Source organism: Pan troglodytes, chromosome 16 (assembly GCF_028858775.2).
Source record: "Pan troglodytes isolate AG18354 chromosome 16, NHGRI_mPanTro3-v2.0_pri, whole genome shotgun sequence".
Taxonomy (NCBI): domain Eukaryota; kingdom Metazoa; phylum Chordata; class Mammalia; order Primates; family Hominidae; genus Pan; species Pan troglodytes.
In genome coordinates, this window is record NC_072414.2 from 82,262,364 (window position 1) to 82,288,326 (window position 25,963).

Genomic DNA, 25,963 nt, shown 5'->3' on the forward strand with positions numbered 1-25,963 from the left:
CTTTCTAAAGCTCATTATTGATCTTACTGCTTGATTTCATCCTCTCCCAGTTCCTTGCAGACCTTGTACTTTTTGTGCTCTTCCTCCAGTGCTTGTCAGGATTTAATGTCTGTCTGAATCACCTGGGATCTTGTTAAAATGAAGGCTCTGATTCTAGTGCGAGGTCTGAGAAAATCTATGTTTCTGACAAGCTTTCAGGTGATGTTGATGCTGCTGGCCCAAGGACTGTATTTTAAGTAGCAGCCTACATACTTAAGCACGTTTATTTCCCACATCTTTGAAAAAATAATAATACAAAATTTTTTTAAAGCCCATGGAATTTCCCTGATCTGGCCTCACCTACATTCATACTCTTGCTAAGGGCCTTGAAAGTTAGTCTACTCGTCACTAATTCACTCTCTGTTACCATCCACTTTTTGGCTCACAGCAGTGTGGTTTCCTGTCCAGCTTTTACTTAGTAAAACTCTTATTTTAGAATTCATCAATAACCTTTTAATTGCCAAATTCAGTTCTGAGCACTCATCATATTTGACTTGTCAAAAGTCTCTTCCTCAAACCCTCAATTCCTTTGGCTTCTGCCATACAACTCTCTTCTAATTTTCCTACTTCTAAATGTTCCTTCTTAATCTCTCTTGCTACCTTCCTTTCTCGACCTCTGCTTGAATTATACAAAGAGTCCATTGGCCGCCTTCTCCTACACATTCTTCCTGAGTGATCTCTTTCAAGCCTGTGGCTCCAGCCCTTACCCTTGTGCTTGTGACTCCTAAATCTGTACCTCCAGACGTTAGCCCTTTTCCCCACCACCAGGTTTTTGCCCTTCATTTTGCAGTCCAGAAGTCCAGCAGACACCTCAAACACAGTTTAACAGGAAAAAACCAGAGGCTGCAATAGTGTATAAGGTTGTATTTTTATCTCACATGAAATGATTCTGCAGTTCAGCAGTCCAGGGAAAATGTGGCTTCATGGTATCATCTGTCCCAGGATCCTTCATCTTTGTGCTCTGTCATTCTTAGCATGTGGCTTCCATTCTCAAGGTCACCTTGTCACCTATAATGACAGTTTGGAGCTTTGACCATCAAGTTAGCAGTCCAAGCAGGAAGTAGGAAGAAGGGGAAGGAGAGCAAAAAAGGTGTACTGTCAGCTGTCTGTTTCTCTCAAGGAGCTTTCTCAAAGGTCTTGCCATACTACTACTGCTCACAGCGCATGACCTCGCTCTACCTCATGAAGTCTTTTTTTTTTTTTTTTTTTTTGAGGCAGAGTTTCGCTCTTGTTGCCCAGGCTGGAATGCAATGGCGCCATCTTGGCTCACCACAACTTCCGCCTCCCAGGTTCAAGCGATTCTCCTGCCTCAGCCTCCCCAGTAGCTGGGATTACAGGCATGCGCCACCACACCTGGCTAATTTTTGTATTTTTAGTAGAGATGGGGTTTCTCCATGTTGGTCAGGCTGGTCTCGAACTCCTGACCTCAGGTGATCCACCCACCTCAGCCTCCCAAAGTGCTGGGATTACAGGCGTGAGCCACCACGCCTGGCCACTCGTGGAGTCTTTTAAGTGCATACAGTGTTGCCCAGAAAAAAAAAAAATCGAGGCTCTGGTACCAAGGAGAAAGGAGAAGGTAGATGTTGGATAAGTAACTAGATGTTCCTAACCATTCTTACTGCTGCTGCCCTTGTTCAAGCCCAGGCCATCTGTCACTTGGATCACAATAGCAGCATTGTAATTCACCCACTTGGTTGAAGTCTCTTCTCACTCTAATCTGTCAGCTGCTTTCCTAACAGTATTGTTTTTCTAAAAATAATCTCCACCCTGGGCAATATAATGAGGACTCACCTCTACAAAAAATATTTTTTAAAAAATTAAAATTAGCCAGGTGTGGTGGTACACTTGTAGCCCCAGCTACTCAGGAGGTGAGGTGGGAGGATTGCTTGAGCCCAGGAGTTTGAGGCTGCAGTGAGCTGAGATTGTACCACTGCACTCCAGCCTGGATGACAGAATGAAATCTTGTCTCTAAAATAAATAATAAACATCTGATTGTTTTATTCCTTTGCTTGACAAAGTTTCCTGGCTCTCCAGTATCTTTAGTAACAGTCCAAACCCTCTAGGCTACTTTTCAAGACCATTTGCAATCTGCCTGGAGAAGCAATTTTCAGTCCTCACCTCTGGTCTCTCCCCCTGAGATGTCCTGCATTGTGACATTCTAGGGGTCCCTCGGTACGTGGCACACAGCCCTGTTGGGTACCTGTCACTCTGTTCTTGTCTACAGTGACCCCAGATCAGCCAGCACAGTGCCCAGCCTAGTGAGTGTTGGATAGGTAGATAAGTGAGATGACATATGAAGTAAAAGAAGATCAAGTTTTTGTTTATGAAATGTTTTCTAGCTGGGAGGACGTGTGTGAGAACAACCTAGTCCTAAAGAACAGACCTGAGGGCTTTATTCCTGTTGTGTAGCTAATGATCTAGTGTAGACTTAGGAAGCAGGAGGTGTTAGCTTGTGTGCTGTGGATGAGACTTCGTGAAAACCTGCATCCATTCTTGCCTGTGAATGTCTTTGAATGTGACCACTGCTTTTTCAGAGTTCTATCTCTGGGGTGACTGCCGCATATAACCGAGAACAGCTGTGGCTGGCCAATGAAGGCCTGATCACCAGGCTGCAGGCTCGCTGCCGTGGATACTTAGTTCGACAGGAATTCCGATCCAGGATGAATTTCCTGAAGAAACAAATCCCTGCCATCACCTGCATTCAGGTATTTCAGAACCTATCACACAGACAGCAAGCGGGCATCTAGAGCAGGGGTAATAAACGGTCAGCTGTCACCATTGACTGTCTGAGTGTGTTTTTTGAGTGCTGGACTCTTAGTCTTCTCTTTCCTTTGACAGGTACCTCCTCTTTACTACCATATAACTGTAGTGTGCCTACAGGTGTTTAATGCTGGCACAGTGGCAGTTCTTGGGTACCTCTTCCTCTCTTCTTCTAAGACTGTACCTTTCTGTAAGATTTGAACCTTGAGGGAAACAACTGTGGTTTGGCTTCAATGATAAGGTAGCACAATGTCCTGGAAAGAATTCTGAGTTAGGAATGATGGCTGCACTGCTGCCAGACAGTGGTGAATCTCCAAGTCTGTGTCCCCATCTGTAAAAGGGGAATGCCCCATTGTATCTTATCTTCCTCACCTGGTTTGTTGTAAGAAGCCAGTAAATGAATCTGTATGGCTGCACTGTAAAAGGTGTGCAGGGCTGTGCTGACGTTGGGGAAGTAGAATGTAGCCATCGTGTTCTTCCAGTGGAGGGATGGCCCGTGCCCTTGTTCCCCTGTCACTGCTGGAAGTGGTCCTTCCTAAAACTTCATCATGAAATTGCACTTGGATCATGTATCAAGATGAAAGTTTTTTTTTAACTTCCATTGATGCTTGGGAAGTAATATGTCTTCTGTAACATTTGATTGTTTCAGTCACAGTGGAGAGGATACAAGCAGAAGAAGGCATATCAAGATCGGTTAGCTTACCTGCGCTCCCACAAAGATGAAGTTGTAAAGGTATGGTAGCCTGAACAGGGTTTCTCCATGAGGGGCACAGGTATAACACGTGTTGAGATGAAGGACTCTTCTAATTTCCAGGATCCCTTTTCCACAGATTCAGTCCCTGGCAAGGATGCACCAAGCTCGAAAGCGCTATCGAGATCGCCTGCAGTACTTCCGGGACCATGTAAGCACCCTTGGATCATACAGGCCATTAGGAGCAATTTTGCCATATTTTTGGTAGACAGATGAACAGAGAAATTTCTTCTTCTTTTTTGTTCCTTAGATAAATGACATTATCAAAATCCAGGCTTTTATTCGGGCAAACAAAGCTCGGGATGACTACAAGACTCTCAGTGAGTAACTGGCTCCGCGTGAAGAGTTGAGGCAGTGGCTGGGAGCCACCAAGTTCAGGGTATTCTCCACAGACCTCTTTTGTTATCCTGAAGGCAAGGCTTGGGGGAGAGGGTGTGACCTGTGACATAAGCCCCTTTGCTAACATGTGGCTAGGTGTCTTGTTGGCTTGTTGCATTAACCTTTATCATAACATAGCAATAGCCTGACACAGAAGACTGCACCTGATAGTTGTCTTAGCACATCTCAAAATTAAATGTGTATGAATAGACTACTTTTTCAAGACAATGCTATTTCCTGAGACGTAGTACTTTTTCTGCTAACTCCATTCTTTGATGCATACTTTCTGTCAGTCAATGCTGAGGATCCTCCTATGGTTGTGGTCCGAAAATTTGTCCACCTGCTGGACCAAAGTGACCAGGATTTTCAGGAGGAGCTTGACCTTATGAAGATGCGGGAAGAGGTTATCACCCTCATTCGTTCTAACCAGCAGCTGGAGAATGACCTCAATCTCATGGATATCAAAATTGGACTGCTAGTGAAAAATAAGATTACGTTGCAGGTATGGCCCAGTGCCAGCGGGGGCCTTGGAACGGTTCATCCTGCTTTGTAACCCCTGCATTCCCCTTTCTGACTGGTGAGGAGGGTGGAGGCTGACTTTCTTCTCAGCTACTGCCATAAGAGCTTTTTTTTTTTCTTTTGACTGAGTCTCACTCTGTTGCCCAGGTTGTAGTGCGATGTGATCTCAGCTCACTGCAACCTCTGCCTCCCAGGTTCAAGCAATTCTCCTCCCTCAGCCTCCTAAGTATCTGGGGTTACAGGCACGTGACACTATACTTGGCTAATGTTTTTTGGTTTTTGGCTTTTTTTTTTTTTTTTTTTTTTTTTGCTGATGGAGTTTCCCTCTTGTCGCTCAGGCTGGAGTGCAGTGGCGTGATCTCGGCTCACTGCAACCTCTGCCTCGCAGGTTCAGTGATTCTCCTGCCTCAGCCTCCCAAGTAGCTGGGATTACAGGCGCATGCCACTACACCCTGGTAATTTTTGTATTTTTACTGGAGATGGCGTTTCGCCATGTTGACCAGGCTGGTCTTGAAGTCCTGACCTCGGGTGATCCACCCGCCTCAGCCTCCCAAAGTGCTGGGATTACAGGCGTGAGCCACGACACCCGGCTTTTTTGCATTTTTAGTAGAGACGGGGGTTTCACCATGTTGGCCAGGCTGGTCTGGAACTCCTGGCCTCAAGTGATTGATCCACTCACCTTGGCTTCCCAAAGTGCTGGGATTACAAACATGAGCCACCATGCCCGGCCATCATAAGCTTTTAAAAAAGTTATGTAAGACAGGTCAGGCATGATGGCTCACACCTATAATCCCAGCACTTTGGGAGGCCGAGAAGGGCGGATCACTTGAAGCCAGGAGTTTGAGACCAGCCAGGCCAACATGGTGAAACCCTGTCTCTACTAAAAATTTAAAAAAATTAGCTGGACATGGTAGTACATGCCTGTAATTTCAGCTACTCAGGAGGCTGAGGTGGAAGAATCGCTTGAACCTGGGAGGCAGAGGTTGCAGTGAGCCAAGATTGCATGACTGCACTCCGGACTGGGTGACAGAGTGAAACTCTATCTCCAAAAAAATAAAAATAAAAATAAAAATTATTTAAGACATAAAACAACTTAATTGACAAAATTTTGATAGAGAAAAGAAGATAAATGTCTTCTCCTAATTTCACCTACCCCAGTCATTTTGTATCTTACATTCTTACTTCATATTAAAGGATAAGACTCTTTCCCTATGATAAGTAGTCATAATTTTTTTTTTTATTTTATTTTTTTGAAACAGAGTTTCCCTCTGTACCCCAGGCTGGAGTGCAGTGGCATGATCATGACTCACTGCAACCTCGACCTCCTAGGCTCAAGTGATTCTCCCACTTCAGCCTCTCAAGTAGCTAGGACGACAGGTGCATGCCACCACGTCTGGCAAATTATATTTTTATAAGAGATAGGGTATCTTTGTATTGCCAAGGCTGGTCTCAAACTCCTGGGCTCAGGTGATCCTCCTGCCTCAGCCTCCCAAAGTGCTGGGATTACAGGTGTGAGCCGCTGCACCCAGCCATAAATATTATTTTTAACAGTAGCATAATAGATTTTTAGAAGATATACTATGATTTACCTCTTTTTCCCCTAGTATTTGACATTTAGGTTGTTTTCCAAGCGTTTATTATAAATAACATTGCAGTTAATGTTTCAATATATATGTAGCTTTTATTGTATTTAAGACTTATTTTTATAATAGACTGCTGGAAGTTGGTTTCCCAATTCAGTGGACATTCTTATGGCTCAGATTCTTTGTTGGAACATAGGAATGGATTTGACTGGTGTACTGAAAACAGGATAAAGTGTAGTGGTTTTTAAATATTCAGTGGGAATCTGCCAGTGCAGTAGACCTTCATGTGAGTTTGCACGTGCTACAAAACCTTTCCTCAATGCCCAGAGGTTCATCTTTGAAAGCTTTCTGATCTATTTATTGGTTTTTGTTTATAGGATGTGGTTTCCCACAGTAAAAAACTTACCAAAAAAAATAAGGAACAGTTGTCTGATATGATGATGATAAATAAACAGAAGGGAGGTCTCAAGGCTTTGAGCAAGGAGAAGAGAGAGAAGTTGGAAGCTTACCAGCACCTGTTTTATTTATTGCAAGTAAGTGGCTCCTGGAATCAGTGTTATAAAAATTTAGTGAATTTATTTTTCCACAAGAAAGCTTTACCATCGATCTCTCTGGAAGTATTTTTGACTTCCACCGAGGGGTGAGTGACGGGCACTGTAACATGTTAATTTATTAATCTTTTTTCTCATATGTATTGTAGTCCTTCAATTTTAAATAATTGAATATATCTTGCCAGCCTTTATATTACCTACAAATGACTTATCCCTTGGTTTTATTTCAGACCAATCCCACCTATCTGGCCAAGCTAATTTTTCAGATGCCCCAGAACAAGTCCACCAAGTTCATGGACTCTGTAATCTTCACACTCTACAACTACGCGTCCAACCAGCGAGAGGAGTACCTGCTCCTGCGGCTCTTTAAGACAGCACTCCAAGAGGAAATCAAGTATGAACAGATTTCCTCAGGGCACAGGCCCCTTCCCACTATCAGAGGGGCTCCCAGTTTGAGATTCATGCCTTCCTGATCTTTTCTTGATCTCAATTAATTTATGAAAAATACTTACTCTAAAGAAGCATCTAATTTTTAAATAACTGATATAAAATCGTGCTGCTTCTAGGGAAGGGATAAATTAACTTTAGGAACATTCTGTATTAAGGTATAATTTCAAAAAGTAATCTGAACAGAAAGATTTCACATTTTTATCTAGTAGCAGACCCAATCATGACCACGATTGAGCGTGCAGCTGCAGGAACGTTCTGTGAGTGCCGGGGAATGTTTCGAGAGAAACTGTTTCAGGGAGATAGGATCTTTAAGCAGGAAGGATCTTTTAAGTTGATGGGTTTTGTGACAAGTTTAAATTTTTATCTGATGTTTTATAGGTCGAAGGTAGATCAGATTCAAGAGATTGTGACAGGAAATCCTACGGTTATTAAAATGGTTGTAAGTTTCAACCGTGGTGCCCGTGGCCAGAATGCCCTGAGACAGATCTTGGCCCCAGTCGTGAAGGAAATTATGGATGACAAATCTCTCAACATCAAAACTGACCCTGTGGATATTTACAAATCTTGGGTTAATCAGATGGAGTCTCAGACAGGAGAGGCAAGGTATGTTAACCATAATGACACTTTTCTTTCATGTTGTTTTAGTCTTTCCCTCTTTTTTCCCCTCTCTTTATTTATAAACTAATATTAGTTCAAATAGTTTTTCTTTTCTTTTTTTTTTTTTTTTTTTTTAGACAGAGTTTCACTCTTGTCGTCCAGGCTGGAGTACAGTGGCATAATCTCAGCTCACTGCAGCCTCCACCTCCCAGGTCTAAGCGATTCTCATGCCCCAGCCTCCCGAGTAGCTGGGATTACAGTTGCACGCTACCACACCTGTCTGATTTTTGTATTTTTAGTAAGACAGGGTTTCACCATGTTGGCCAGACTGGTCTCGAACTCCTGACCTCAGGCAATCCATCTGCCTCGGCCTCCCAAAGTGCTGTGATTACAGCTGTGAGCCACCACACCCAGCCTCAAATAGTTTTTCTTTAGAAAACTGTGCTTTCTAAGTTGTTGACCTAGTAATAAATTCACTTATTTAGCAAATATTTATTGAGTATTAACTATGTGCCAGGCATTGTGTTAGAGATGTGTACAGTAATGCAATAATGAGTGAAACAGACATGCTTCCTGCCCTCTCTTCATAGTTCATTGGGTGGAAGAGACACCAACCAGGTACATAAAAATAAAAGCATAATTGAACATTGAAGAAAGTTTTATGAAGTTTTATGTACGGTTCTTTAATGGAGACTTTATAAGAGGGAGCTAACATAAGGTGGTTAGGGAAAGCCTATCCCTGAAGATAAAATTTCATTTAGCTGAGGCCCTAAAGCTAAGATGAACCCAGCCTTACTAAGAGCTAGGTGCAGAGTGTTTATGTCTGAACACTCTAAGCTGGAGGGTGTAGGACTTAAATGGACCCTGGCATAACTAGGGATACAGTTGAATGAGAAGGTTCATATAGATTGGGTGAGATCACTGTGTTTCATTAAAGGAAAAAGAAAACGGTGTGGAGTGAGCTTCCCTGAAATATTGTGAGTTGGGCTAATTAAATTAACGTATTACAGGAGATAGCTGAGCCAGGGCCATAGCGTAACCACCAACATTCATTTATCTAAAGCAAAAGTGTGCCAATCAAATATTGGTAATGCTGGGAAAAGGGAGTTCAGAATGCCAAAACGTTTCTGGTTTTATTTGTCTTGGGTGAGGACCCAGAGGGGTGGGAGATGGAGGTGTGAGCAGCATGGTCTGTTGTGGTTTTTTCTTGTTGTGGAGTAGAGTTAGATCATACATGAAGCTCTCTGGGCATAGGTGGAGTAGCAGCTGTCCACACCATTGCTATTCAAAGTGTGGTTTGCACACCAGTAATGGAAAATCATCTGTGCACACTGTTTAGTTCAACTGATACTTTTTTTTTCATAGCAAGATTTTCTTAATGAAGGAAGCAATGTATTGATTTACATTCTGACTCATTGTCTTTATCTTGTCTTTGATCAGTTTGTAGACTGGCACTGGTCCACACTTTGAATAACACTATTCTTCATTCTACTTTCCATGTACCCGGATGCCAGGCAAACAGGGAGTTTTACGCTGGGTGGAGAACGGAACATTCTGCTGACTCCTTGAAAGGGCTTATCTCACCAGGCATGGTAGCTTACGCCTGTAATCCCAGCTCTTTGGGAGGCTGAGGTGGGAGGATTGCTTGAGCTCAGGAGTTTGAGACCAGCCTGGGCAACATAGGGATACCTTGTCCCTACTTAAAAAAAAAAAAAAAATTAGCTGGGTGTGGTTGTGCACACCTGTAGTTCCAGCTATTCCAGAGGCTGAGGCAGGAGGATCGGTTGAGCATGGGAGGTTGAGGCTGCAGTGTGCCTTGATGGCGCCACTGCACTCCATCCTGGTTGACAAAAAAAGAAAGAAAGGGCGTTTCCTTATTAGGAATCATTTGGCATCTGATTGGTTCTCAGTACCATGTAGGTCTGTTATCAGGACTCAGATCATTGCAAAAGTCTTTTTAATTTTTTTGCCTGCATACCTGAGGCCCACATCCAGGAATGTGGTCGGCCAAGTGCAATACTTGTCTGGGAAGTTTTGCCTGCAACCCAGGGCATTCCTTGCCGATAGCCCCATGTACACTGGCTCCGGGCTTCTCAGTTATTTCCTCTGATGGTCCATGAGTCAGTCATTTTCAGATCCAAAGCCCGCTGGACATTTCAGGATTGGTTTTCTTGTGGGTACCTATAAGAAACTGGTGTCTTATTTTGCCTTTCATAAAATGGAAATTGAGCCAGCCATGGTGGCATGCACCGGTAGTCCCAGTTGCTCAGGAGGCCAAGACAGGAAGATTGCTTGAGCCCAGGAGTTTGAGCACTGCCTGGGCAACGTAGACCCCATATCTAAAAAAAAAAAAAAAAAAAAAGGAAATTGATTTGAACTCTTTTTAAGATACCAGTGACTGTGAGGGATGGTGGTGTGGTGGGGATCTGTCCTGCAGGTAAGCATCACAGGTCCCTTAGCTTTCTTCTTTTACTTCAGCCACCATACACGTAGCAAACTGGAATCTTGTCACCTCTTGGGAATGTTCTTTCCTAAAATCTCAAAGTTAATGTTCTGTTCTATCACCAACGTTTTTTAGCATATTGATTCCCTTGCTGGTTACTACTTTTAAAACTCATATAAATAATAAAATATACAATATTCTTTATTGTTAAGTTCCATGTATTTATTTATTTCTCATAGAATGTTTCTGTTGATTTTTGCAGAATTTTTGTGTTCATAGTCTACCAATTTTAATTTAGCCATGCTATGACAAATGAAGAGGGGTATCCCTATCTACTTGTATTTTTCTTTTTGTTGTTGTGGTTGAGACAGAGTCTCGTTCTGTTGGTCAGGCTGGAGTGCAATGGTGTAATCTCAGCTCACTGCAACCTCTGCCTCCCTGGTTCAAGCGATTCTGCTGCCTCAGCCTCCCGAATAGCTGGGATTACAGGCATGCGCCACAACGCCTGGCTAATTTTTGTATTTATAGTAAAGATGGGGTTTCTCCATGTTGGCCAGGCTGGTCTCAAACTCCTGACCTCAGGTGATCCACCCGCCTCGGCCTCCCAAAGTGCTAGGATGACAGGCGTGAGCCACCACACCCAGCCTCTACTTGTATTTTCTAAGGCTGCCATAACAAATCACCTCAAATTGGGTGGCTTAAAACAACCGAAAGTCATGGTCTCACAATTGTGGAGGCCAGAAATTTGAAACCATTATCATGAAGTCGAGGTGCTGGAAGAGCCACGCTCCCTGCAGAGGCTCTAGTGGAAACTCTGTTTCTTGACTCTTAGAGCTTGTGGTGACTGTTGACATCCCTCACCTTGTGGCTGTGTGGTTCCAGCCTCTGCCTTTGTGGTCACATTGCCTTCTCTTCCCCTTCTGTGTGTACCAAAGCTCTCTCTGCCTCTTTTTTTTTTTTTTTAAAGACAAGGTCTTGCTCAAGCAGTCCTCCCACCTCAGCCTTCCTAGTAGCTGGGAATGCTAGCATGTGCTGCTGTGCCTGGCATAGCACTCCTATCTTTGAAGACCTCCTTCTGGTTTCTAACAAAGTCCAGATTTGTCAGTATCATATACGGGGTCTGTCATGGCCTGCTCCCTGTCTGCTTTTCCACTGTCATTTCTCCTGTCTCCCCTTCCTTCCTAGAAGACTCTTCCTCTCCTTTTTTCCTGAGTTCAAGCATCCCTTCCTTTTGGAAGCTTTCCTTGCTTTTTCCATTCTGAGTTGAAGCCCTTTCCCTATGGTCCTGTAGCACTTTTGGTGAACTGATTTACAGCACAATAGGTTTATAATCATCTGTTTGTGTGTCGCTCCCACCAGACTGTAAAAGACTGAAGAGAAGGTGTCATGTCTTGTATAACTTTTATTCCCAAGTGCCTGTTATTGTGCCTGGCACACAATTCAGGCACCTGATTCACAGTTAAAAACCTGCGTTCAGATTCTAGACTTATCACTTACCAGCCCTGTGAGGATGAGCTTAAGCTATCTAATATTTCTGGGTCTTATAGTTTATGAAAGATAAGACACTTGCTTCAGGCTGTTCCTGGCTGTTAGTCTAACATAGTTGGGTATAATTTCTGTCTTCCCAGCAAACTGCCCTATGATGTGACCCCTGAGCAGGCGCTAGCTCATGAAGAAGTGAAGACACGGCTAGACAGCTCCATCAGGAACATGCGGGCTGTGACAGACAAGTTTCTCTCAGCCATTGTCAGCTCTGTGGACAAAATCCCGTGAGTGCCATCAGATGTCATGACCCCCAGTAGAACCCAGCACTAAGTGCCTTTCTGCTCCTTGGCCCTTCTCACTAAGTTTTGTCCATCCCGCAGTTATGGGATGCGCTTCATTGCCAAAGTGCTGAAGGACTCGTTGCATGAGAAGTTCCCTGATGCTGGTGAGGATGAGCTGCTGAAGGTAAGAATCTCATAGCCGGCAGACTCCTGCCCTTTGAGGACAAAGCAATAAAACCAGGGCTGACCATAGATCATTACTAACTGCCTAAGTGTAGGTTCTGGCAGTAGCTTACCATTGATTGTGAGCTTTTGAAAGCAATTGTAATTGGTAAATGGTACCTCTCTTAGGATGAAACACTTCCTATAGTTTGGCACACAAACATCAAACAAGTAGAAAGATGGATTTTTCCTGTTTTCAGATGAGTTTCTTTGAGTCCTATCTTTTCGCTGTAGTATTGTTCCCTCTGCTGGTGACCTGGCGAATAATAGCAGGCACAATTGTTTCTGCTAAGGCTGTTGCTGATAACTCTTTCTTACTCAGCTATGCTCTTCTCTTTTCTTTTTTTTTTAATCTGAATGCTTTTTTCTTCTCTCTCCTAGTTCTGTGCTTTCCTACAGTGAGGCCTCGATTCTAGACTTTCTGTTCAGGTGAATTAATTTTATTTCTTCTGAATGAAACTCTAGGGGAAATGCTGTGACTGTCCCTGAATTCTTCTGTGGAAGAGATGTGTGTTAAGTGAATTTAATTTCAGAGGCATGAACTTGGCCTTTGAAGTCTGCAGCATGAGAATGTTGGGAGGTGGGGTTACTCTATGCTGATTGGGTCATGTTAAGGAATTTAGCTATGTTTGTTAGCTTTTTATAAGGAAAGCCCATCTACATGAAAGTACAAAGTGCATGTGGGTGACAGCAGCCTTATTTGCTACCATGATATGTGAACAAAAGATGCCCTGAAATACTTAATAACAGACTTTAAGTGTGTCATTTTTACCTTCTGAATCTGCTCTTTCATTAACTACTGGCAGTAGTTTTCAGTTCTGTTGTCATTGTTTTCCTGTATTGAACAAAGGGATATTTCATTTAGTTCCAGGCCATGAGAGAGAGTGTGTATATGTGCATGCATGCATGTGTATGTGTATTTTTTATTTATTTTTTCCTCATAGGACTGCATTTTCTGCTTTTCTTTGCTAGCAAAGTCATTTATGGCTTCCTTGGCGGTATGTCTTTTAATACCCATCTTTCTGTTTCGTCTGTTCCAGATTATTGGTAACTTGCTTTATTATCGATACATGAATCCAGCCATTGTTGCTCCTGATGCCTTTGACATCATTGACCTGTCAGCAGGAGGCCAGCTTACCACAGACCAACGCCGAAATCTGGGCTCCATTGCAAAAATGCTTCAGCATGCTGCTTCCAATAAGATGTTTCTGGGAGATAATGCCCACTTAAGCATCATTAATGAATATCTTTCCCAGTCCTACCAGAAATTCAGGTAAGGGGAAAGGCACAAGTGCTTAAGAAAGTCTGTGGATGTATTTTTATTGTTGAGGGGAAAAATAAGATTAAAAACCACCTCTCACTTTCCCCGGACTGCCATATTGTAGAAGACGTGTTTGATGTGCCCAGGATTCCAGAAGATGATCCATTTACTTTGAAGAGAATTTTCATATGAAATAGATAGTAGTTAACACTTATGAAATAGATAGTAGTTAACATAAAAATAATGATGATTATGCATTTAGTACATGTTACCTTGTAATCAGAGAAGAATTGGAGAATGCTTTTAATTTTTGTAAATTAACATCTAGTTTTGAATTCAGTGCTTCAGAGCACTGTCTTAGAGATAGAATTGGTTCTCCTAATGGTGTCTGGAAACTTTTAAGTCATGGTGCAATGGTTCTTATGGGTAAAACTAAAACTACAAACTAGGTGGAGAAAGAAGTTATTCAAACCACTATCCCAAGGTTGTCAAGCACAGCAAACACACAGCACTTTCTCTTGAAGTAACTGTTGACTGGCTTCTGTTTGCACTCATTGTGTGAGAGGTTTGTGAAATGTCCTCTTGCCAACTTCATGTGTATGTCCCTTTTTCGGGGGCTGCCTCCTGTGCTTATTTCAGACGGTTTTTCCAAACTGCTTGTGATGTCCCAGAGCTTCAGGATAAATTTAATGTGGATGAGTACTCTGATTTAGTAACCCTCACCAAACCAGTAATCTACATTTCCATTGGTGAAATCATCAACACCCACACTGTAAGTATTTTTCTTTAATTACTTAATTTCATTGTCCTTAATTATTATCCCTGGCTGCTGCTTATCATCTCTGGTAGCCAGGTGTCTAACCTTCCTGTAATCTAACTGACAATGCATCTCCTTGATGTCTCTTTTTTTGCTTGTTATTCTTTTTTGTTTATTTATTTATTTTTTGAGACAGAGTCTCACTGTGTCGCCCAGGCTGGAGTGCAGTGGCGCGATCTCGGCTCACTGCAAGCTCCACCTCCTGGGTTCACACCATTCTCCTGCCTCAGCCTCCCGAGTAGCTGGGACTACAGGCACCCGCCACCGTGCCTGGCTAAATTTTTTGAACTTTTGGTAGAGACGGGGTTTCACTGTGTTAGCCAGCATGGTGTCGATATCCTGACCTCATGATCTGCCCACCTCGGCCCCCAAAAGTGCTGGGATTACAGGCGTGAGCCACCACGCCTGGCCTTTTGCTTGTTATTCTTAACAGTATCTACTGCTAAGTTTCTAAAAGGTCTTCCCAGGCCACCTGCATCAGAATCCTATGGGCTGATAGTTAAAAATGAAGTTTCCTGGACACCGCCCCAGGCCTACTGAATCAAAATCCCACTAAATTTATCTATTGCCTTAATAAAATAGTGCTTTTACTCTTCTTTCTTTTTACCCTAGCTCTCTGCGTTATTTTTCTAACATGATCTAGAATACTAGCTTTCTCTGTGTAGCCTTGGAGTGGATTTTTCCCTTGGAAGCTGGAGCTCCATGTTTCTTCAGATTTTTCAAATCATTTTTTCCCCTCTGGGGACATGGACATGTAAAACAGGAACAAGGACATATGTAAAAATGTAAATGAAATTTCAGGTTACTGTCATTTCTGAGGGCATCACTGGGGATAATGGCACCTTGAAGACTTTGTTGAGTGCCCCTACAATAATTATAACATTGATTTGGTATACTTTTCTCTGAATTAAATCATGTCATACACTGGAAACATTAAGTAAAAGCGTGCACGTGACTTATTTGAACTGGCAGTAGGGTACATTGATGACTTTGGGTATTGAACTTTGGGTTTCAATGTTTTGTGGGTTTTTTGTGTTTGTTTGTTTTGTTTTGTTTTGAGATGGAGTCTTGCTCTGTCACTCAGGCTGGAGTGCAATGGCGCAATCTTGGCTCACTGCAACCTCCACCTACTGGGTTCAAGCAATTCTTCTGCATCAGCCTCCCTAGTAGCTGGGATTACAGGCACGCACCAGCACGCCCAGCTAATTTTTGTATTTTTAGTAGAGACAGGGTTTCATCATGTTGTCCAGGCTGGTCTTGAACTCCTGACCTCAGGTGATCCACCCGCCTTGGCTTCCCAAAATGCTAGAATTACAGACGTGAGCCACTGCACCCAGCCAGTGTTCTTTCTCAAACAGGGCACATTTGAATCCTTTATGGCCATGAGGTTAAGAGAATACCAGTATTTCCTCTTCTTATATCATAACATAAGTCATTCAACAGAGCCTGGTGTGGTGCCTTATATATCATATTGTTTATTTGGGTTAGTTTGCTGAGGATTTGCTTGTTGTTTCTTTGAATATAGGAACTTTGTTGGAACCTCTTTGTGCAGATCATTGTTAGACATTCTAGGGAGGGACGGGCTGAAGAGTTGAATGTATAAATGGAGTTGATCATTGGTGTTTGCAGCTCCTGTTGGATCACCAGGATGCCATTGCTCCGGAGCACAATGATCCAATCCACGAGCTGCTGGACGACCTCGGCGAGGTGCCCACCATCGAGTCCCTGATAGGTAGAGTTCTAACTTTTGCCTGGAAGATCAAAAGGGATTGTGACAGAAAAGTGTTGTAATTGTCACCTCCTCTGTTTTTTGCACTATACCAAACTCTGGATATACATTGAGAAATAAAATAGATGTGATCCTGATAGTTTCATAAGAGAGAAAACAACAACAACAACAACAAAAGCCCAGATGTGATCAATATCTATAAGGAACTGGAGTCAGAGGAAAAGATCATTTTAAACGCAGATACATACTGCCAGCTTGTGTTTTTTTTTAAAAAAATTGCAGATACATAAATTAAAAGTCCTCTAAAGGAAAGAATTTTTTTGTTTGTTTGTTATGAGACAGGGTCTCCCTCTGTTGCCCAGGCTGAAGTACAGTGGTGCAGTCATAGCTCACTGCAGCCTCAAATTCCTAGGCTCAAGTGATCCTCCTGAGTTTTTTTTTTTTTTTAATAGAGATGGGGTCTCACTATGTTGCCCAGGCTGGTCTCGAACTCCTGGCCTCAAGCCATCCTCCTCCTTTAGCCTTCCAAAGTGCTGGGATTGCAGGACTGAGCCACTGCACCCAGCCAGAAAGAATGTTTTCAGAGAGAATTGTGATATTGTAGTGTTGAAATGATTTCTCAAACATTATGGAGTTATTATGGATCCCTTGCCTTTATCATTTGGCATAACATTTTATTTCTCAGTAAAAGTTGTTCTCGTCACACTGTATGTGTTAGGTGATTCAAGTATTATCTTAGACTTGCATCATCTTATATTTGTATTATTTCCCCCCAATATCTCCTCTCTTTATTACGCTGACTCTTTCCACCCTCCCAAAACTTCAGGGGAAAGCTCTGGCAATTTAAATGACCCAAATAAGGAGGCACTGGCTAAGACGGAAGTGTCTCTCACCCTGACCAACAAGTTCGACGTGCCTGGAGATGAGAATGCAGAAATGGATGCTCGAACCATCTTACTGAAGTGAGTATCAAAAGAAGGAAGAATGAAATGAATGTAATCTAAAGGTTTCTTGGCCTTTGGAGAGGAACCTGCTGGGTCCTACCTGAAATGACCATCCTGACCTCTCATACTTGTCATAATCCCAGTCACCAATCACCTCGCATATTGTACTTGGTACAGGACTTATCTGCCTTATTTTGCTAATATGCTACAGTGAAATGTAAATCTTGGAAATCCTAACCCTCGTACCTACTTATGGAATGGCTGGGTAAATAAGCCTTGTGCCTTGAGTACTGTGTACTGGCAGCTGCCACTTGGGACTTCTGTGAGGTACTGTTTGTGCTGCTGCTGCTGCTGCTTCGGTCCACTTAGGAGGAACTAGAACACTGGTAATATTTAAATGCTTCCCCCATCTCGTTTCAGTACAAAACGTTTAATTGTGGATGTCATCCGGTTCCAGCCAGGAGAGACCTTGACTGAAATCCTAGAAACACCAGCCACCAGTGAACAGGTAAAATTTAGGGTCTAACATACTCCTTTGTTTGGTAGATAAGCTCTCCCTATAGGCGCATGTCAGAGAAAGGAGGGGAGACACAAATAACAGTTGGTAGCCTAGGGGTGAGCATGAATGTAACTGGGGGACAGTGGTAGTTATGGCTCGTCTGAGAAAGTTTTTGCTTCCTGAGTCCAGGTGATGTCCTTTGGACAGGAAGCTCACTGGCACTTGCACGCAGAATCATTGTGTCCGTCCCGTATATCCATCCCTTGGTATCCACAGGGGATTCTTTCCAGCACCCATTCTCCCCACCCCCGGCCAATACCAAAATCCATAGATGTTGAAGTCCCTTATATAAAATGGTGTAGTATTTGGCCGGGCATGGTGGCTCACGCCTGTAATCCCAGCACTTTGGGAGGCTGAGGTGGGTAGATCACGAGGTCAGGAGATTGTGACCATCCTGGCTAACACGTGAAACCCCGTCTCTACTAAAAATACAAAAAATTAGCCAGGCTAGGTGGTGGATGCCTGTAGTCCCAGCTACTCTGGAGGCTGAGACAGGAGAATGGCATGTACCCGGGAGGCGGAGCTTGCAGTGAGCCAAGATCGCACCACTGCACTCCAGCCTGGGCGACAGAGCGAGACTCCGTCTCAAAAAATAATAAATAAATAAATAAATAAATAAAATGTTGTAGTATTTGCATATACTTACATTCTCCCATATACTTTAAATCATCTCTAGACTACTTATAATACCTACTACAATATAAATGCTGTGTAAATAGTTGTTACTGTATTTTTAAAATTTGTATTATTTTGTATTGTATTTTTTTTTCAAACAGTTTCAGGGTTGGTTGAAACCATGAATGTGTAGGGTTCACTGCAATTTATTGAATATTATATATTTTGAATTCTGTTACATGCCTTGGTGGATAGAAGAAAAGTACAGAATGTGTCTCCTAAACTCAGTGAACCCATGGGCTTGTTGGGGAAATGTGACATATATACCTGAAACCGTGATGAACTGTTTCAAAATTAACTATGTTACTGACTGAAAAATAAGAGAAGTTTCAGGAAAGAGGCCAGTGAAGCAGTGCATTAGAAAGCTTCCTAAAAGAAGTGGAACCGGAGCCAGATGTATAAAGGTGGAAAGGATTTGGGTGTGCATGTAAGACAAGAGAGGGCATTCGAGGCAGGAGAGCGATGTGAACAAAGGTACAAAGGAGGGAAGAGCATGATGCGACTAGACTACATGTCTAGAATGGAGCTGTGGGTGGAGGTGAGTAGTGAGAAATAAAACATGAGACCAAATTATTTAGAACTCACAAACTAGATGGGAATTTGTCACTGCAGAGATAAGGAATAAAGAGCCTCTGTGAGGTTGAAGACCATTTAATAAAAGTTAATTAATTCAGCAGTGCTATTAGAGCAGATGTAGTTGAGTCATATAGGTGTGTGATAAGGTCCAGTGGGGTGGGCAGATGGTTGGGTCCTGGCATTTTGTAGGGTTGGATGAGTCATGTCGTATCTAAGACCCTTGTTTCTTTTTTTTTTTTTTTTTTAATTTGAGACAGAGTCTCACTCTCAGGCTGGACTGCAGTGGCGTGATCTTGGCTCACTGCAACCTCCGCCTCCTGGGTTCACGCGATTCTCCTGCCTCAGCCTCCCGAGTAGCTGGACTACAGGTGTGAACCACCACACCTGGCTAATTTTTGTATTTTTAGTAGAGACAGGGTTTCACGATGTTGGCCAGGCTGGTCTCAAACTCTTGACCTCAAATGACCCACCCACTGTGGCCTCTCAAAGTGCTGGGATTACAGGTGTGAGCCACTGCGCCCGGCCATAGACCTCTGTTCTCATTTGTCAAGTAAGGAAAGTAGGTCAAGTCATTCATTTTCAAATTTTAAGCATGGTAATCTGTTTCATTAAATGACAACTTAGCTAAAAGCCCAGTATATAGAGCAGGTACTCTGCTAGTCTGGAGCTACTCTGATAGCCAGCAATAGGGCATCTGAAATCCAGCCCTATAGGACTCTGTAATGCCTCTGGCAAACTCTTGAGGCTGCACAGAGAACTATTTGGAAACCATTGTTTTCAGTGAAGTCTCAGCTGTCAGTTGCTATGACTGATTACTGATTAGATATGTGTGAAAGGCAAGTAAGGACATGTAAACCAATACTTGAAACATGTTGAACCTAGAAAGAAATTTGAAATAAGGAAGGAGGAGCCAGTCTTTATTGAGAACCTAGTATGTGTTTGGTGCTCTCACCTCTGTTCTTTAATTTAATCCTTACAATATTCCCATGAGTCGAGTCTTTTCATCCTTATTTTGCAGATGAGCAAACCAAGACCCTTACAGGTTAACTGGCTAAGATCATCAGCTTGCAGTGACAGAACCAGAGGTGGATCCAGTTCTGTCTGCCTCCAAAGCTTATGCTGTTTACATTATGTGATGCAGAGTAGTCTTGACATTAGAAAAAAGGGGACTATTGGGAAAGGGAATTGCTCCAGTTAGGGGGAATTACAAGTTTGAACTATGAGCCATCCCGAATGTAAACATCCCAGTACAAACAGCTCAGAATATGGCACCAGAGCCATGATCACAAAGATTTAGGATCTGTGAACACAGAGGCAGTCAATGAAGTATTGAGAGTAAACAGAGAGAAATGGTCACAGATCACATAGAAGTACCAAACCATGCATAGAGCAAGAAGACAGTGCAGAGAAGATGAGCAAGGTGACAGAAAAGGCTTTGGATTTTGGACAGGGGAATGGTAATTGGTGATAAGAGCAGTAAAGAAGAAAGTGCTGAAAGAACGAAACAGTGAGTGTAGATCATATGTTGGACAGGGACAGACAATGGACGGTGACTATGAAGGATGGCGACTATGAAGGATGGCAGTATCAAGGGAAGGTGTTTCCCTGTTAGATTGTGGTGTCTGCAGCATGTTTGAAAGCAGAGGCAAGGCTCGAGCATGATTCCACCTTGTGACAAAGTGACACAAAGAATTAGCAAGGATTTACTAAGCACTGGTCTTGTTGTATTAGTATAGTTATAACATTTATACAGCTATGTTTTTAATAAAATTAAATGGCTTCCATGTCTCAAAATGTGGTAGAGAAAAATGACTTTGTAGCCAGTAGAGTCCAGTCTCGGTGATTGTACCTGGAGTCCAGGAAAGAAGCCCTAAGCACCTAAGCAGTTGTGTGATTTGTTTGTTTGCTTGTTTTTTGTTTTTTTGAGACGGAGTCTCGCTCTGTCGCCCAGACTGGAGTGCAGTGGCGCAATCTTGGCTCACTGCAAGCTCCACCTCCTGGGTTCACGCCATTCTCCTGCCTCAGCCTCCTGAGTAGCTGGGACTACAGGCACTCGCCCCATGCTCGGCTAATTTTGTTTTTGTACTTTTAGTAGAGACGGTTTCACCGTGTTAGTCAGGATGGTCTTGAACTCCTGACCTCATGATCCGCCTACCTTGGCCTCCCAAAGTGCTGGGATTACAGGCATGAGCCACCGCGCCTAGCCCAGTTGTGTGATTTTGTAGATATCATCTCTTCTAGGTGGAAAGAGATGTGCCTCTGCTTCATGCAATTTTTCATCTATCATTTGGCAGGGGGCAGAATTTGTTTCCTTCTGTTTCGAGGTTGGAGTTTAAGAACTGTATAAGTTCAGGTGCAAATGTGCTATATAAATTCAAGTTTAGGATTAGTGTGGTAAACTTGCTGAGAACTTCTTTTTCCCATCTGTAGGAAGCAGAACATCAGAGAGCCATGCAGAGACGTGCTATCCGTGATGCCAAAACACCTGACAAGATGAAAAAGTCAAAATCTGTAAAGGAAGACAGCAACCTCACTCTTCAAGAGAAGAAAGAGAAGATCCAGACAGGTTTAAAGAAGCTAACAGAGCTTGGAACCGTGGACCCAAAGAACAAATACCAGGAACTGATCAACGACATTGCCAGGGTACTGCATTCGGGGGACAGAGGGGACCCGGCCTTGTTCAAAGCTGAGAGGCTCGAGAGACAGTAGCTGTTCACATAACAGCATAGCTTCAGTTCATGGGCAAATTAGTGCCCTCCTCTATGAGAAACCATATCTGACTCTCCAGCATGAGGGCCTTGCCCGACCTGAGGTGGCTTATTCCATGGCCTAAATTACTAGGGAGAGGACCTTAACTGGAGCCTCCTATGACCTTAAAGAATTTGTCTTCAGCCTTAAAGAATTCTTCCAGATCTTTTTCATGATTACTGTGAAATATAAATTCACATCAAGCTGATTAAATCGTTGATTTGTATGAATCATCTCAAGCGAGGGGCTTTGGTGAGGACTAAGAGTTTGTTTAGGTGTTCTGTGCTATTGCACTAAGATAATATTATGCACACCTGAGAACTGGTAGTTGATGTATTATAGTTCTCTTTTTCTCCCTTTCCCAACAAAATATTTAAGAGGTCCAAACCAGCTTTGCAAGTAAATTCTAAAAATGTGTAAGTCTAAATGTAACACATTTCCCTGCTAGAAGATACAAATGGGGGAAGAAAATTTGAGATCTGAATTTCTCTGTTAATTTGTGTAAACAAATTACTGCCTGTTGAATGTATGGTTAGGTCAGGCACCGTGGCTCACATCTGGAATCTCAGCACTTTCTGAGTCCAAGGCAGGAGGATCGCTTGAGACCCCATCTCTACAAAAAAAAGTTTTTTAATTAGCCAGATATGGTGGCATGTGCCTGTAAGTCCTGGCTACTCTGGAGGCTGAGGTGGGAGGATCATTTTAGCCTGGGAGGCTGAGGCTACAAGAAGCCATCAACATCACTGCACACTCGAGCCTGGGCAACAGAGTGTCTAAAAAAAAAAAAAAAAAAAGTAGGTAGTCATATTTAAGGCAGAGTTAAGCATTGCTGGGTTGTAGTGTGAAATGATAATGATAACTGTCGTTATTTTTCTAACTTTAATAATTATGTCTCAGGATATTCGGAATCAGCGGAGGTACCGACAGAGGAGAAAGGCCGAACTAGTGAAACTGCAACAGACATACGCTGCTCTGAACTCTAAGGCCACCTTTTATGGGGAGCAGGTGGATTACTATAAAAGCTATATCAAAACCTGCTTGGATAACTTAGCCAGCAAGGGCAAGTGAGTATTTTTTCTTTTTAAAGAATCACTGTCAGAATTAGAGTGAGGAAAAAGCAGAGGCAACTGAAATGACACTGGAAATTTTTACTTAAAATACACTGGATCTATTTATTGCATTAGTCTTTTATTTTACCTCTAATCATTTGTGTAATTGCCTAATTCCATTTTAAGTGTATGATGTGAATAGTGGGTGGGGGATTTCATGGATGCTTATCGCTAAGTATTCCTTTTGCAAAATATCTTCTTGGGGCCTGTCAAGGTGGCTCACACCTATAATCCCAGCACTTTGGGAGGCCGAGGCGGGTGTGTCACTTGAGGTCAGGAGTTCAAGACCAGCCTGGTCAACATGGTGATACCCCATCTCTACTAAAAATATACAAATTAGCTGGGTGTGGTGGCACGCACCTATAGTCCCAGCTACTTGGGAGGCTGAGGCAGGAGAATTACCTGAACCTGGGAGATGGAGGTTGCAGTGAGCCACGATTGCATCACTACACTCCAGCCTGGGCGACAGAGCAAGACTCTGGAAAAAAAAAAAAAAAATCTTCTTGGCCTTAGAAATTAAAATCATGAAAGGAGATCATCTACTGGTCCCAGAATCACTTAAGGAATATTATACAAATTTGGATCCCCTTGCTCCTCTCTATACTTCCTGGGGACAAGATCACAGGCTCTGATTTTTTTTCCTGGGTGCTGAGGAAAGTCTGATCCAGCCTTCTTGGCACTGGCCACAAACTATCAGCATGCCCATGTTACAGGGAGGGAATTGAAAACCCAGAGAGGTGGGTGATAAGAGCAGGTTTTACTTGCAGGGTAGTTTATTATTTATTCCTAACTTTTTATTTTAAGAGTTTTCAAATCTCAGATCGAATGAATAGAACAATAAGCACCCATGTGCCCTTCACCTAGATTCACCCATTTTTAATATTTTGCCATATCTGCTTCCCATTTCCCTGGCTCGTGCATGTCCTCTGTTTCTCTCTTTCCATGGAAGACTCTCTGGGGTCAGGCATGGGTGATGGAAGGGATGAAAAACAGGCCCACCTAACCCTGCTTGCAGATCTGACTCCTGTGAGCTTTTGACGTGTTTTCATTGTTCTTTGTGCACTGACTTTCTGACACAAGATGTTTCATGTTCAACCTGTAGTTTCCCCTCCCCAGGGCCAGAATGAACTGTTTCTCCAAGCATGCCTGGTTTCTTTGAATGAAGAATGGTATTTAGCAACCAAGATCTAGAACTAGGTGTGTTCACTGCCAGATTTGTCATGGCCTCCAGGCCTTCTAAGCAGACAGACCTAGATTCTCATTTTTTTTTTTAATGCTGCATATTATTCCATTATGCAGATAGATATAACAATTGACTTCAGCAGTTCTCCATTGATGGACATTTAAGTTGTTTCCAGTTGTTTGTTATTATTTTTTAAATTCTGCAGCAAATAACCTCTTGTACATATGTCATTTTGCAAATGTGGGCATATTTCTGAAGTTAGCACTTCTTGCCTTGATTATCCTAATAGCCTCCTAACCTGTTTCTTTTTCCTTATTCTCATTCATCTGTAATTGCTGTGCTGGCTTAAACGCTTTTAAAAAGTATTTATTTGATGACATTTTAATTTTTTCCCTACACAGCTGAGGGGCGTAGAGTAACTCCTTCACTCCTGGGATTCAGTACCATTCCCTCAGCTGGCATACGAAGCCTCGTAGTTACTTGTTAGGTGCTTAAGTTCCCAGAAGGACATGGGAGGATTAAGACACTGTTAAATTCATGGGAGTGTTCTCAAATATAATTTAAACTAAAAATAGAAGCAATTTAGTAATATTTCCCCTGTTTTGCAGAGATATTGCTTAGGCTAATTCTAACATTTGTTTGCCATTTTAGAGTTGGTATGTTACTTATGCTTATGTCTGGAAGTTTGGTTTCTGACATGTTTCCTTCAGTTACCAATGATGAAGATTCAGAGTAGATGGTTACTTATAGAAAGTGACATGATGTGATTTTTACAGAGTCTCCAAAAAGCCTAGGGAAATGAAAGGAAAGAAAAGCAAAAAGATTTCTCTGAAATATACAGCAGCAAGACTACATGAAAAAGGAGTTCTTCTGGAAATTGAGGACCTGCAAGTGAATCAGTGAGTCTTTGCTTTTTGTTTTATAAGTTGATTTTTTTTTCTACATTTATCACATCTTTGCCTTTTTGTCTTCATTTCTCTTTTCTGGATGGTTACTTTTAGTATTTTTTATGTATTTATTTATTTTTATGTGTAGAATTAGGCCTCATACTCAGAGTTAATTTGTCATAAAAGAGTTTTTCTTTTCCTTGTTTGTAGAACATTTGTCTCAGGTCATGTTCACTTCTTTGGGTCTGATCTTAATTTTTCCTCATTAAAGCAGGAAGCCATTCCTTGGATTTCTTCTGTTTCTGAACCAAGAATAAATTAAGAGTAACAATAAGAGGAGTTTGCTTTATTCCACTTACAGCTAGGAACCAGGCACTTATCTTCATTTGCTTTTCTGGGAAGTATCAGCTTGCGCAGCACGTGGTTCATGGACCTGACACGTCATCCTCCCACAGGTCCTGGGCCCAGCGTCATTAGCAAGCATTTATTGAGCATCTGCTCAGTCAGCCCTGTGACCTCAGGCTACTGATCTTTCTCTTCTTTTGTCTGTTTGGGGGGGAAAAAAAACAACTTTTAAAAAAAGAACCTTTTACATTTTTCTAATTCTAAAATAATATGTATTCGTTATTAAACTTTGAAAATACAGTAAAGCATAAAAAAGAAAACACCTGTAATTCCACAAGCCAGAGATAACCACTGAAATCGTTTTAATGTATTTTTTTTATTCACATAAAGATTATACACGACTCACCCACTTATGTATTTAACTACTTTATATATAAATACATATATATTTTCTTCTTCTTCTTCTTCTTTTTCTTCTTCTTCTTTTTTTTTTTTCACGGGGTCTCTCTGTCACCCAAGAGTACAGTGGCGCGATCTCAGCTCACTGCAGCCTTGGCCTCCCAGGTTCAAGCAATTCTCCCACCTCAGCCTCCCAATTAGGTGGGACTACAGGCATGCACCACCACACCCCGCTAAGTTTTTGTATTTTTAGTAGAGATGGGGTTTCACCATGTTGGCCAGGCTAATCTCAAACTCCTGACCTCATGTGATTCACCCACCTCAGCCTCCTTTGGGATTACAGGCCTTTATTATTATTTTATTATTTTTATTATTATTATTTATTATTATAGGTCATTATTTTCCACTACTGTTCAAGTGCCTACCTCTGTTTGCCTTTCTGTCTTCTTTTTAATTTGCTCCTATGGGCTTAGAAACTAAATAGCCAACTAAATCTGGTAAAATTATTTATCACTTAAGATAAATATGTTTAAGGAATAACCCGTGAGGCGTTCCAGTTGAATAAGATGCACGTGTGTTTCAGTGCATGGGTTTTTGTGACTTCTTTAACTCTCAGTGACCTTTTTGCATCTTTCATGGTTCTCAGCCCTGTTCGTAATAGGTAAGGCAGCT

General features: G+C 42.3%; 1 protein-coding gene across 2 annotated transcripts in view; it reads left to right on the top strand.

The window, feature by feature from the left end:
• The window catches only part of IQGAP1 (IQ motif containing GTPase activating protein 1), a 114,093-nt gene that overhangs the window by 82,115 nt on the left and 6,015 nt on the right, over window positions 1-25,963 (top strand). For both annotated transcript variants that reach the window (XM_523157.8, XM_016927429.4), the window contains 18 exons: window positions 2,574-2,744; window positions 3,449-3,532; window positions 3,630-3,701; window positions 3,801-3,870; window positions 4,222-4,430; window positions 6,408-6,563; window positions 6,812-6,975; window positions 7,410-7,634; window positions 11,700-11,840; window positions 11,937-12,021; window positions 13,100-13,332; window positions 13,960-14,092; window positions 15,767-15,869; window positions 16,693-16,828; window positions 17,231-17,318; window positions 21,051-21,263; window positions 22,266-22,432; window positions 24,437-24,559. In XM_523157.8, the coding sequence (XP_523157.3) occupies window positions 2,574-2,744; window positions 3,449-3,532; window positions 3,630-3,701; window positions 3,801-3,870; window positions 4,222-4,430; window positions 6,408-6,563; window positions 6,812-6,975; window positions 7,410-7,634; window positions 11,700-11,840; window positions 11,937-12,021; window positions 13,100-13,332; window positions 13,960-14,092; window positions 15,767-15,869; window positions 16,693-16,828; window positions 17,231-17,318; window positions 21,051-21,263; window positions 22,266-22,432; window positions 24,437-24,559 (2,573 nt within the window). The remainder of the gene's footprint in view (window positions 1-2,573; window positions 2,745-3,448; window positions 3,533-3,629; window positions 3,702-3,800; window positions 3,871-4,221; window positions 4,431-6,407; window positions 6,564-6,811; window positions 6,976-7,409; window positions 7,635-11,699; window positions 11,841-11,936; window positions 12,022-13,099; window positions 13,333-13,959; window positions 14,093-15,766; window positions 15,870-16,692; window positions 16,829-17,230; window positions 17,319-21,050; window positions 21,264-22,265; window positions 22,433-24,436; window positions 24,560-25,963) is intronic.